The sequence below is a fragment of the Cyprinus carpio genome, chromosome B9, assembly GCF_018340385.1.
Source record: "Cyprinus carpio isolate SPL01 chromosome B9, ASM1834038v1, whole genome shotgun sequence".
In the NCBI taxonomy this organism is placed as follows: Eukaryota; Metazoa; Chordata; class Actinopteri; order Cypriniformes; family Cyprinidae; genus Cyprinus; species Cyprinus carpio.
In genome coordinates this window covers 2,574,320-2,587,322 of record NC_056605.1, presented here as the reverse complement: position 1 = coordinate 2,587,322, position 13,003 = coordinate 2,574,320, and the positions used below count along the sequence as shown (strand labels likewise).

Below are 13,003 nucleotides of genomic sequence, written 5' to 3'. Positions count from 1 at the left end.
TTCATACACTACATACAAGTGCATAGTGTATAGTGCTACATTTGGGACGCAGCTATTTTGTGTTCCGTTCATCAGTGGTTATGGCCTCATGGGCAGCTTGTCAACATTATTGCTATAGTATTGTATATTATAATTATATCTCTCACATTTTGCAATGCTTTCAAAGTAAAAAGTCCAGTAAATGGTGCTTAAGGCGCATTCTGTTTTATTTCAAAGAGATGAATGTGAAATCTGGCAACTTTTCAAACTGTTAGTAATTTATCCCATCAGTTTTCAAATGAAATGTCCCATGAGTGGCGCTAAACCTGGTTTATGCTATACCAGGTGAGCTACCGAGCAAGCTTGCCACGTCAGAAAAGCTGTACATATGGAGCTGGTTATGTAATGCAAATGTCGAAATGCATTAATTTACAAATGCACTATGGAGTACTATGGTAAAAGTGATAATCTGCTCAAATCTGCACTTGTAATTAGAATTTATGGGAAAGGGAATAAAGCTTGTTGGTGTTTTATTGCCTCTAGTGATCATTTCAGCTGGAAACTGTGATGAATTTTTGCATAGAGGCACATATTTACAGTTAACCTAGGTTGTTTTGTTTTTGTCTTACTGTGGTGGTAACTAACAAGGGGTGATACAATTATTTTAAAAACTTTTGCATTTACTTATCGTTTTGCAATATTACTTAGTTAGACAGATATAATATTATAATAATGGCCCTAGAAAATAGTATTTAACTATAGTAGTTACAGCATCTTTCAGCAGGTTAACCAGCCAACCATCCCTTTAATAGTTAACCAGAGAGAAATGGGAATGCATATTGCAAAACGTGAAGTGCATTTTAAATGTTGGACACAATGTTTGTAATCGAATGCAAGTATTTCATTTATATACTTGCATACTCTATAGTAAAGTTATATACCTTTTCGAGAGTGGTTTTTGATCTGACTTTAACAATGAGTAGTACACTGAACAGAGAATCAGGGTTTATTTCAGATTTGCTTATTATACTGATCTGACTTGGTCTTTAACTCAGTTTGATGTTTTGGTATGAATCTTTTCTAAAGGCGAAATTAATAGTGTATCTGCTCTATATAAGAGTTTTGCAAAGAAAGATCCAACTAATATTTATGCTTTTCTTGAAATCTTTCAGTGGGATGACGTCTCATAGTGTGTCCTGTCACATCGCCCCCTGCCCCATCTCCTGTGTCCCTCTCATCTGTCCATCTGTGGGGTCCTGACGCCAGCAGAGGCTCATGAGACGCTTTGTGTACTGTAAGGTGGTGCTGACCACCTCTCTGGTTTGGGTGCTAGTGGATGTCTTCCTGCTGCTGTACTTCAGTGAGTGTAACAAATGTGACAACAAGAAGGACCATTCACTCCTGCCTGCACTCAGAGGTGAGTCTGACCATTTAACAGATCACAGATTTATTATCTAATATCTAGCTGCATGGGGTGCAGGTGTCCACTCTTCATACGTTCTACCTATTGTGCATCGGTGATAGCCTTGTGGGCAGCGTGCTGACAAATACTGCCGGTGTACTTTGCACGTCCTGAGTTTGAGATGTCATATGTTTTGCAATGTATTCCAATTGCTCTATTTTATACAAGTAATCTCTGTGAGGGCAAATGCCAACCTTGCAGTGCATCGCCAAGTTAGAATGTGCCAAACACAGATAACATTTGAGAGCTATGACAACATTTTCAGTAAATAATGATTTAACTAATGGTTAACAGTAAAATTTTTAATCTAATAGATATCTCCATACTTGCCCATAGTATATTAAAAGGGTCATATGATGTGATTTAAATTTTTCCTTTCTCTTTGAAGTGTTACAAGCTCTTGGTGCATAAAGAAGATCTGTAAAGTTGCAAAGACTAAAGTCTCAAATCCAAAGAGATATTCTTTATAAATCAACCACGCCTACCTAAAACGGCTCATTCTAACACACCCCCACATGTCTACATCACGTCGCCCAAAAGTTCAGGCCAAAAAGAAGGCATAACTTTTATTCTCGCGGTTGCTGCCGCCGCCATGTTGTGGAGACGCTGTGTGTTTCATTGTGAAAGCGAAATTACTTATTACCGGTGTGTTTCTATAAAGTGCGGCAATTCCAAGTTTGCAAGGACAGTCTGGCGCTTCTGACTCACAGCCTGTAAGTACGTTTTCATATGTAAAGGATTTGCCACTGATGATTCAAACGTGAATTTTGAGCAGTGTGGTGTGGGTTTGTGGTTTGTTTTTTATCAGTTTAGAGTTGCGGTTGTGTGTTTTGTGTTTATTGTTGTTTGTAGTTTATGCAATCACAAATGCAGTAATTGTTTTTTGTTTGTGCTGTGTTTTTGTCAACGCTTGATGCAACAAATGCTTTGTTTGTAATGTGTTTTATTGGTTTTGTCTGGTAATGCCGGGACACGGCATCAAAGTATGGTAAGGGGCGTAACATTTCCATCACACGCTTGAGGTATTCGGCCAATCACAACGTACTGGATAACTGGCCAATCAGTGTACACCTCGCTTTTCAGAGCGATGAGCTTTGTAAAAATCGGTGCTTTTCAGAAAGGCGGGGCATAGAGGAGAAACAATAATGTACATTATGTGGAAAATAATGTGTTTTTTGAACCTCAAACCACATAAACACATTGCATTACACCAAATACACAAAATAATGTTCTTTTTAGCAATGTCATATTCCCTTGTTCCCCTGCAGGACAATAGTTTAGTATTACACGTTTTCTGAAATGTAATGTTTAAATATGCATTATCTAAATAAATATGCACTATTGCACATACATTTCTAGAACATTGGGTAAATCCAGGTCCAAAACGTTCAAAATATTTCAGTTAAAGCTTTTTACATTAAACATAAGTATATTGCTTCACAATATAAGATTAATCATTTCTCAAAATATGGGAATATTTTTTCTGTTTCTTTTCCTATTTGAGAATGAAATGACTTGTCATTGTTTTTTGATCGCGAAATCTCCTGAAGTGTGCTCACTAGCTGCTCATTTCTTACTGTTTAATCCCAGCACTATCAGATCCTTGTCCTCACTCCAGTGCTTTGCATGGTAAACAGGTTTAACTCGTACCGTAAGCTGCTTTCAGGTTTAGATGTGGTCTACCAGCAACCATAATCACAGTCTTTCTCGAAACCTTTATAGCACAAGTACATCAAATGCCTTGTTATGAATTTAGATTCTGTGGTCTGCTTGTTGCCTCTAATAAAGTGGACAAAACAGGAAGCCTGTGTCTGTCTTAAATACAATCTATAACCATGCATTCAGGATTTAATAATGGCAGGAAAGCTATTAGGGTATTAAACAGTCAGATGAGGTCTAAGCAGTCACAGTGCTGAAAGAGCAGGGCTTAGAAGCACTGCAGTCTGTCGGCTATTTATGCTAGATCGTTTTTTATGAGGTCGAGCCAGTTTGAAGGTCTTTTCTTACTGAGGTTATCGGCAGTGATTAGCTCAGCCCTGATGTCGAGGGGTGGTTATCTAAAGGTTAAGGACCTAACACAGACCTTGGAAGTTCAGTTTCAAGCAGGGAATTTTATACATTTCAGTAATTCTCATACAGTGCATGATTTTGGATCCATAATTGCTTGATAATTATGATCTGTATCTCTTTGCCTGATTTCTTATTACATATTAATCCTCCTAATTAGTTAGAAAATTAACAAAGTTTAACTTTATTGGCTAGCAAATGTCTTAGATATCAAATGTATTTGGCACAGTATATCACTGATCTTCTGATATGAATCTTTCTCTATTTTGCCTGGTAAAATAAATGTGAATAAGAATTCCACTTCCTCTGGCATGTAATCAGTAGTTTAACAACATTAAGTTGAAGTTAATGTGTGTAAACTATCATCCAAATGAACTGTGGACATATGTTTAATCACATGTTCTTACTCTGTCCATAAATTAAATGCACATCTTTAAAAGGTAACATATAGCCTAAAATTTGGTAACACCAATTCTCACTATTACTCACTAGTGGCTTATTAGCATGCATAGCATATTGACTGTTTATGAGTACGCATAAAACACATATCAATGGCTTTTTCTGCATGACAATATTTTTGACCCTTTAATTCAACCCCATACATAAAGTTAACAACTACCTTACTAACTATTCATTAGCAGCAAATTAGGAGTTTATTGAGGCAAAAGCTGTAGTTAAAAGTTAATTAATACTGACAACTGGTCCCCAAACTAAAATGTGACTAGGGTTGCTATATAGGGGTCTTAAATGTTTTAGCTTGTTTGGATGTTCTCAGTAGTTGTTTATTTACTGGCCTAAGACAAAACAGCAACCCAAGCTCATTGGGAAAGTGTGCCTGTGGCATAATTTTTGCAAAATGATACTACGTTGCTTCTTGCACATTGTGCGACAGTTTCAAAGTATAACATCCTGTGAGTGGAGATAAAAGTGTGTTTACTTTTATCAAAAATAGATGATTGTGAATCTGGCAACGTTTTGCTTTGTGTAGCAAAAAATAGATCCAGTCTACTTCAGTCTTCATTCCTGCTGTGCAGCACCACACTTCTTTCATGTGCAGAATTCAGTTTACTGAGACAGATCTTCAAATATCATTTCCAGGGAAGATAATTTTGCTTTTAGTCTGTTCATAACCTTTGGGTTATTTTTAGCTTTACTATGCAGCCAATTGATCTGTTGTTCTCTCTTTAAATGGCTGTAGTATATGTATCATTTAAACAGCCGCCTTAAAGAGAGCACAGAGGCTGCTTCAAATATGATCTTATTGCTAAATAAATACCGTACTGGGATCAATGCAGACATGCAGACATCTCCGTCTTAATTGCCACATCATTAATTACACATCACCCTCTTCACAGACTGCATTTTAAACTGAAGTCTCAGACTTTAATTCCATTCAGTCAGAGGATATCAAACATGTTGAGATTATTGTAAAACACATAGGGCCAGGGAAAAGTTCTGTGAAATACGCAAGTCATTAAAGAACACAGATGCAGCCAGCTCACATCCATAATAATCAACCCAATATATCAAGAACATCACAAATAAGTGCTGGGTCACAAATAAGCAAAGCCGATGTTAAAAAGAATGTGTGCAAAATCTAACAACACAACCGCAAGGTGGGTTAAAGGGGTGGTTGACTGTTTTTTTTTCTAGGCTTGATTGTGTTTATAGGGTGCAGTTTAACGTGTTCATGCTTTGTTTTTTTTAAAAAAACACATAATTTTTCACATAATTTACCTTTAATCCACACCGCTCTGTCCCTTCTCTCACAAATGCTTCAATCATTTCCTGTTTTTATGAAGCCCCTCCCTCAGAAATACACAATTGGCTGAGATTGGTTAGCTGGCTCAGTGTGTTGTGATTCGCTAAACCGCAGAGTGTGCGCCTGAACTTCCCACCCCTCACCTCAGTGTGTGCAGAGCGACGCAAGGAACAGTATTAACATTGATTTTGAAACTTGTGAATCCATTAGAATCGTTAGAAGATAGAATCGTGATTTATATATGAATAGATTTTTACGTGCACCCCTAGTTTTTTCTTCCTCTTCTCTAAAGCAGCACAGCATGACCTCGCCCCCTTCGTTACATGTTCCCGGGGGCAGGGTTTATCTGGGTCTGTGACTTATCGGACCTAGGAAGTAACTCATTGTAGTCCCTTACCAGCCGTTTTTGTAGGCATTACACTGCCAGAATTTTAAAATACGATTTCTCTGTTTGCATTGAACTTTCAGCGCTGCAACTTTGCAGATATCGTTTATGTTCAAACAGCAACATTGCACACTATCTAATGTTAAAAAAGTGAAACCGCAATCAGCCACCCCTTTAAGACATGCTTTTTTTGGAGGTGTTAAATAATGGAGCAAATAACAGACTACTACAAACCTTTGTTAATCACCTTGCATGATTCATTAAAAAAAAAAAACTCTCCTCCTGTTTGGAAAGTATTTAATGCATAGTGTTTTAAAATCTGTTTCTGCTTTCTTTTTTTATAGTTGTGTAGTGTATTCCAGCCTTAAATTAACTTTAACCTTAAATTAACTTTAACACCTTATTGACTTGGAACTAACTTTCTTCAACTATGTCTGATATCTTGGGTTACTTACAGTATTTTTTTTTTTTTTTTTTTTTTACTCAATGTGGTACATTCGAGCACAGTACATTGTCTTCTCCACAAAGGCTACAAACATTGCTGCCTTGAAATGTGTCCAAAACGTGGTGGCTTTTGCATCGGGATTGTGACTATTATGCCTTAAAATACAGCTTATGGAGGCAGTTCAATAGGTTTTGGAACAGAACAATAGTGCCAATAATGGGACAATGCTTCCAGATTTCTTTCGATGACATGATATTATGGGCTGTCCTTGTGTCAAAATGGATGCTATTTTTGGATTAACCAGCTAAGTAAGACAGCAGTGTATGAGGGTATATCAAATCCCCCGGTGTTCTGGTTTGAAATACTGTGAAGGTTGAAGAGGAATGTTAAGAAGCAGTGCTGCAGAGTTTCATTCTTGCCGTTATTGTCTGATGAGTTGCTCTTCGTCATACTGCAGTCACAGCACTCCCGATTATATTGGCACGTTTTGCTGCACACTGTAACATGTTTAGTTCTCTGTCAGAAATGCATAAAGCAGGGTGATTTTGCCTAAACATGTCTATGCAGACCTCCAGGTTCACACTGACCTCTTAACTGAGAAATCCATCAAATCAGACAAGCTATTAATGTGGCCTGAGATTGGCTTTGAGTGGTTTGGATTGAACCTTCTTAACCTGGTCAGCAGCAGATGGATCTATGGCTCTGGGAGAGCTGAGAATATTCGTTTATAGAAAGAGACGTTGATAAATCTAGGTGGCAGAGAGCAGCCTTTAATAATATTGTAGAATATAAATCACTTAGAATGCATCCTAGCATTGTGGCAGTGAGTTTTGCAAGGTAATAATTATGAGTTTGTATCTATTGGTGGTTTCATTGATTAATTTGTTCTTATGTTTAGTTTTATAAATGTTATTTCCTAGTAATCAGATGCATGGTTGTTTGTAGAAGGTTGATAGTCCTTGAGATGATTCATTAATTTTCTAGCCCTTGCAGACATGTGCTACTTTAGAGTTTTAGGAGAGCATCTTGTTAGTGATATAGTAATAATATAAAGTTGAACATGTATTGGAGATAAGCAACTTAGGTTTACTACACTACAAAACTATAGAGCTTTGATCATAAAACGAAGCATTTAAATATTTTCTTACATACCTGTATATTTACATGCATTTTTATATACTGTTATAAAAAATGTGATAGATTTACTTTTAATAGCCATCAGAATTTTATCTTACACTTTGGCCATACAAATATCAGCATCTGCATTAAATTACATATTTTTGCTAACTTTGTGCCTCTGAATAAAATTGAGGTGTTTTTGTTTCCTATATCATACTATATGAGCCATAAAAGCCTGAAGTTTCAAATATATGATTTATATATGCATTTTAATGATTTTTTGGACAATTATTACATATATACAGCTTTACAGTACTTTGTTTCAATGACAGTTCTGAAATATTTCAGATGAGAATGTAACGTCTCGGTTACGTTTTGTAACCCTCATTCCCTGGAGGAGGGAATGGAGACATCACGTCGGATGACCGACAAATTTTGATCTCGCTTAGAGAGACCAGTGTACTTTGAGTGTAAACTAAACAAGCTTGACAGGGTCTACGATATGGACTCTGTGAAGCAGTTTTAGCAAGCCTACCCGAAGCCGTGGCCTCTCAGTGCTTCTGCCCGTTTGAGGTGGGAACACACAAAGGCTATAGAATCTAGCAAACATGTTGGGGGTCACCCAGCCCGCAACTCTACAAATATCTGTCAGCGAGGTGCAATGAGCCAGAGCCCAGGAGGATGCAACACTTCTAGTAGAGTGAGCTCGTAACATGAACGGGCAGGGCACACCCTGTGCCTGATAAGCCAGGGTGATGGCATTCACTATCCAGTGGGTCATCCTCTGATTAGAGATGGCATTCCCTTCTGCCAGCCTCCGTGACAGAAAAAAGCTGATCTGAGGTCCTGAAGCTTTGTGTCCTGTCTACGTGTCCTGTCTACGTAGCATCTCAACAGGACAAAGTAAAGCTAGGGCTGGGTCTGCCTCCTCCAGCTCACCACCTGATCCCTGAAAGGAGTAGTGGGAACCTTGGCCACATAGCCAGGCCGGGGCCTCAGGATTACCTGGGGAACCGAACTCTAGGCACGAATTGTCGACCGAAAATGCGTGCAGGTCCCCTACCCTCTTAACGGAGGCCAATACAAGCAGGAGCAGAGTTTTCATTGACAGAAACTTCAGCTCGACTGTCTGCAAAGGCTCAGATGGGCCCTGCTGTAGTGCTTTGAGCACTAGAGACAGGTCCCAAGCAGGTATAGGGGGGTCGTGGATGATTTAGCCTTCTCACCCTCCTAAGGAACCTGATGATCAGGTCATACTTCCCCACCAACTTCCCTTCCACGGGGTCGTGGTTGGCAGCAATCACAGCCACGTAGACTTTAAGGCTTGAGGGAGACAGCCTTCTCTCCAACCCCTGCTCCGGAAAAGACAGCACGACTCTGATTGGACATTTACGGGGGTCTTCTCGATGAGAAAAGAACACCACTCGACGAACAGGTTCCACTTCAAGGCGTAAGCATGTCTCGTGACTCGGACCTGGTGAGTGCCACGTAGCCACGCTCACCTCAGGACTCGGCCATGGAGCTAGTGTTAAAGCGGTCTCATATGAAGCAGCCCCAGCGGTGTGACTGACGCTGCAGCTACCATATGCCCCATGAGCCTCTGAAACTGTTTCAGTGGGACTGCTGTCCTGCCCTTGAACATATTCAGGCAGTTCAACACCGACTGAGAACGTCCTTGCATGAGGCGTGCTTGACCGAATCCAACTCCATAGCGAGAAAAGAGATCCTCTCCAAGGAGAGTTTGCTCTTTTCTCAGTTGACCCGAAGGCTCAACTGGCTGAAGTAATGAACCCATCCAGAAATACCCGGGTGATATGTTGTCTATAGCAAGACCCACATTGTCTTTACAAAGATGTAATGTTGAGTTTGCCACACAACGTCGTCTTTAAAAAGATGCACCAGCGAATGCTCTTTTAGGGAAAAAGCTCTTTTAGTGTGCTGAAGCGTACAGGGGAGATGGCCGCCTGCAACACAAACAAGTGGTAGTGCAGCCTGATGTGTTCAACCCACTCAACATGGGAAACCACCACCGCTAAAGCGGCGTACAACCAACATGAACAGCTCTCAAAGAGCACGCTCAACTCATTCAGTCTTCTTCTCTCAGTAGAGTAGTCAGGAGCAGAATGATATGATCGGTCTGCTCCAAAGTGAAATGCTGAATAGGCTGCCTACTTATACTCTTGCTGTGATCAGTGACAGCTGGATGCAATAACCGCATGCCAATGTGCATTGGCTCGTTTAGTTTACAGTCCAAGTGGATTGGTCTCTCTAAGCGAGATCCCAATTCGTCAGTCATCCGATGTGACGTCGAGAGTGAGCGGTGTAACTGCCGCTGCAGCTACCATATGCCCCAGGAGTAAAGCCCTGCATTTCAGCCCGAGCCCGACGGGCCCCGACTTATTTATGCCACTAGGGCCGAGCTTCAGGCCAATTTTCACGTTATAGCTCACATGTGGGCCGGGCCTCGGGCCTTTTTTGGGTTATCCTTCTATTTATATTTTTAGACATTAAATAAAAAAATGAGAAGTTGACGTTATGTTGTTTTGACGATAGAAAAACAAACATAGAAAGACATTTCATAACCTCATACCATTCATAATCTGATAATTCAACCCGTTATAATTAAACTGACATACTGACATGACAGTCTCACACACGCACGCTTTTCCATCAGCGCGACCCACGATTATACTTCACTTATATCCACTTATTGTAGTTGTAGCTATTAGAGGCCTCTAAAGTAATGTAAATGTAAACAGCACGAGACCCTGCTACCGCAACTGTCAAGACTGGCTCGCGCTGTGTTTAGTGTCCTGTCAGCAGCAGCAGCAGCAGCGAACGTGTCTTCAGCGCAGCGGGAAGGGTGATAGAAGAGAGGAGGACTGGGGTTAAAAACCTTCCACTCTGGAGGCTATTCTTTTTCTCCACGATGCTCTGTAAGAGACTGTTCTAACTTTTCATTTGACTGGACTTTATTTTCGTTTAACTGTTGGAAACTAATCGAAAAAAGAATGGACATATTCTGTGGTGCATTTTTGAGGTAAGATAACCTGCAAGTTTGTTTTTAATTAATTTAATTTGTTTAGATTGTAGGCTATTTCTCATTTCTTTTGCGAGCGCTGTTGCGAGCCTGCCTCAGTATTTCAGTTTTTTTATTTTATTTTACTCACTGTGGTTTAATAAATAAACATTTATTAAACTGTCTGTTTGATATGCTTGAAGTGTTTTATATATGGATTTTATTGTAGCCAAGTAAAGTATTAGCGTTAATTTGAGAGGTTTTAATTGATTAAATATGTTTTTAGGCTACTCGCTGTCGGCGGCTCGGCTGTTTAACGTTAATCGTCATTTAAAAAAAATGCTCCAAACATTTTTCTAAATCAACTTGATAAAGAAATGAAAAGAAACATAACACAAAACTGACCCATTTTTTTAATTGTTGCAAATAGGGCAGGCTTCCGCTGTGTAATAAAATAAATAAATAAATAAATAAAAACACGGGCTCGTGTCGGACTCGGGCTGATAATTCTGATGAGCTGTCGGACACGGGTCGGGCTAGGGCCTGAGCGTCTCGGGCCAGGGCCGGGCTCGGGCCTAGATTTGAGGCCCGTGCAGGGCTCTACCCAGGAGCCTCTGAAACTGTTTCAGTGGGACCGCTGTCCTGCCCTTGAACATATTCAGGCAGTTCAACACCGACTGAGAACGTCCTTGCATGAGGCGTGCTCGACCAAATCCAACTCCATAGCGAGAAAAGAGATCCTCTCCAAGGAGAGTTTGCTCTTTTCTCTGAAGTGTGAAGTGTGAGAGCAGCAAGTCCCTGATCCTGACACTGAGCTAGTATGAACCAGTTGATGAGGTAGTTGAGAATGCTAATGCCCTGTTCTCTAAGGGGAACAAGGGCTGCCTCCACAACTTTTGTGAAGACACGGGGCAACAGGGACAGCCTGGAGGGCAAGACTTCGTACTGAGATGCTAGTCCTTCGGACGCAAACTGCAACAATGGTCTGTGGTTCGGAAGGATTGACACATGAAAGTATGCATCCTTTGGGTCAATCGCTGCAAACCAAACTCAGGGATGGATGCACTCGAGCATTCCTTGTCTCTCTGTCGCCCGTCCCGAGGCCTCTTGCTCTTCCGCTCACCGCCAGGTTGACGAGGGCCTGGATGGGCGGGGCGGCCTGCCTATGCCCAGCTCCACAGCGCCGTTTGCTTAAGGCTGCTGCGGATGCACCACAGGAGTGGAGGCGGACACAGGGGGCCGCCTTCAGAGACGAGCAGGCTGGGGCACTGCGGCCGGCGGACAATTGCAGCTGCCCACTGGGCAGAAGGTCAGACCGCCTCAGTCTGCTTCTGTGCAGCAGAGAACTGCTGGGCCATGTTCTCGACTGCACCACCGAAAAGGCTGGTCTGGGATACAGGGACCTTGAGGAACCAAACTTTGTTGGTGTCCCTCATGTCGACCAGACACAACCAGAGGTGATTCTCTTGGTCCACAAGTGTGGACATGGCATGACCCAGAGAACTCACTGTGACCTTTGTCATCAGCTGCGGTTCCAAGCTCTTTTAGAACTTCCGAATCATGACCACCCGCGTGCAGGTCCCTAAGTGCTTTAGCCTGAACAACCTGCAGTAACGCCGTAGCATGTAAGGCGGAGGCAGCTTCTCCACAGGCTGTATCGGCAATGCTGGCCAGACGAGTACCTACAGACCCGGGAGGGGAGGCGCAGTTCGCCCTGCCTGGAGGAGGCGGTACTAGGGCACAGCTGCATCACAACCGACCACTCCACCGGGGGGACCCCTTCATACCCCCTAGCTGCACCACCGTCAAGGGTAGTGAGGGAGGACGAACCAGCAGATCCATTTCCAGCAGTAAAAGGTGCCGTCCATGACCTGGTGAGTTCCTCATGCACCTCTGGGAAGAAAGACACCGAGGCGGGGCGCTGAGAACCAGCGCGGAGCACCCCGAAGAACAAGTCGTCCAACCTTGAGGGCTCGGGACACAGTGGGAGTATCCACTCAAGCCCTACCCCTATGGCAGTCCGGGAAAGCATAGCCGTTATTTCCAGATCTGATTCAGGCATTGCTACAGTTCCGGAGGACAGCAGCACAGCCAAATCTTCCTTTCCAGAAAGCTTCAGCTCACCCACTGATGCAGCAATCGACATCTGGTCGTCGAGAAGAGCGCCAAAGGATACTGCTGGTACGCTTTTTGTAGAGGGCCCAGCACGTTCCATTGGCAGCACAACTGGTTGCAGAGTGCAAGAGGAGCGATGGTCCCCCAAGGGTTGGTTCCCTGGAGGGTTTGACATCACTGTTACCTTCAGACCGCCCATGCTACTGCCTAAAGTAGCCCCGCCTGACTGCCACCATGACGAGAACTAGATTGAGGCAGAGGCAACAAAGCTCCACCCCTTTGAGGAAACAAAGCTTGGCCCGCGACTCCAAGATGATCATCTTCTCACAATGAGAAAGTGATTCATCCACAAACACCACCTATGCCCAGGCACGTGAGGCAGCGATCGTGACCATAACCCAGCGCCAGGTAACGAACCCATCCAGAAATACCCGGGTGATACGTTGTCTATAGCAAGACCCACATTGTCTTTACAAAGATGTAATGTTGAGTTTGCCACACAACGTCGTCTTTAAAAAGATGCACCAGCGAATGCTCTTTTAGGGAAAAAGCTCTTTTAGTGTGCTGAAGCGTACAGGGGAGATGGCCGTCTGCAACACAAACAAGGGGTAGTGCAGCCTGATGTGTTCAACCCACTCAACACGGGAAAC

The 13,003-nt window shown here is 42.3% G+C and overlaps 1 protein-coding gene across 3 annotated transcripts in view; it reads left to right on the top strand.

The window, feature by feature from the left end:
- Nucleotides 1-1,125: 1,125 nt before the first annotated feature.
- The window catches only part of LOC109098245 (polypeptide N-acetylgalactosaminyltransferase 13-like), a 46,190-nt gene continuing 34,312 nt past the window's right edge, over nt 1,126-13,003 (top strand). For 2 of the 3 annotated variants that reach the window (XM_042730606.1, XM_042730605.1), the window contains exon 1: nt 1,126-1,396. In XM_042730606.1, coding sequence (XP_042586540.1) covers nt 1,255-1,396 — 142 coding nt within the window. In that variant the 5' untranslated portion in view covers nt 1,126-1,254. The remainder of the gene's footprint in view (nt 1,397-13,003) is intronic. The other variant, XM_042730607.1, reaches the window with a different exon arrangement.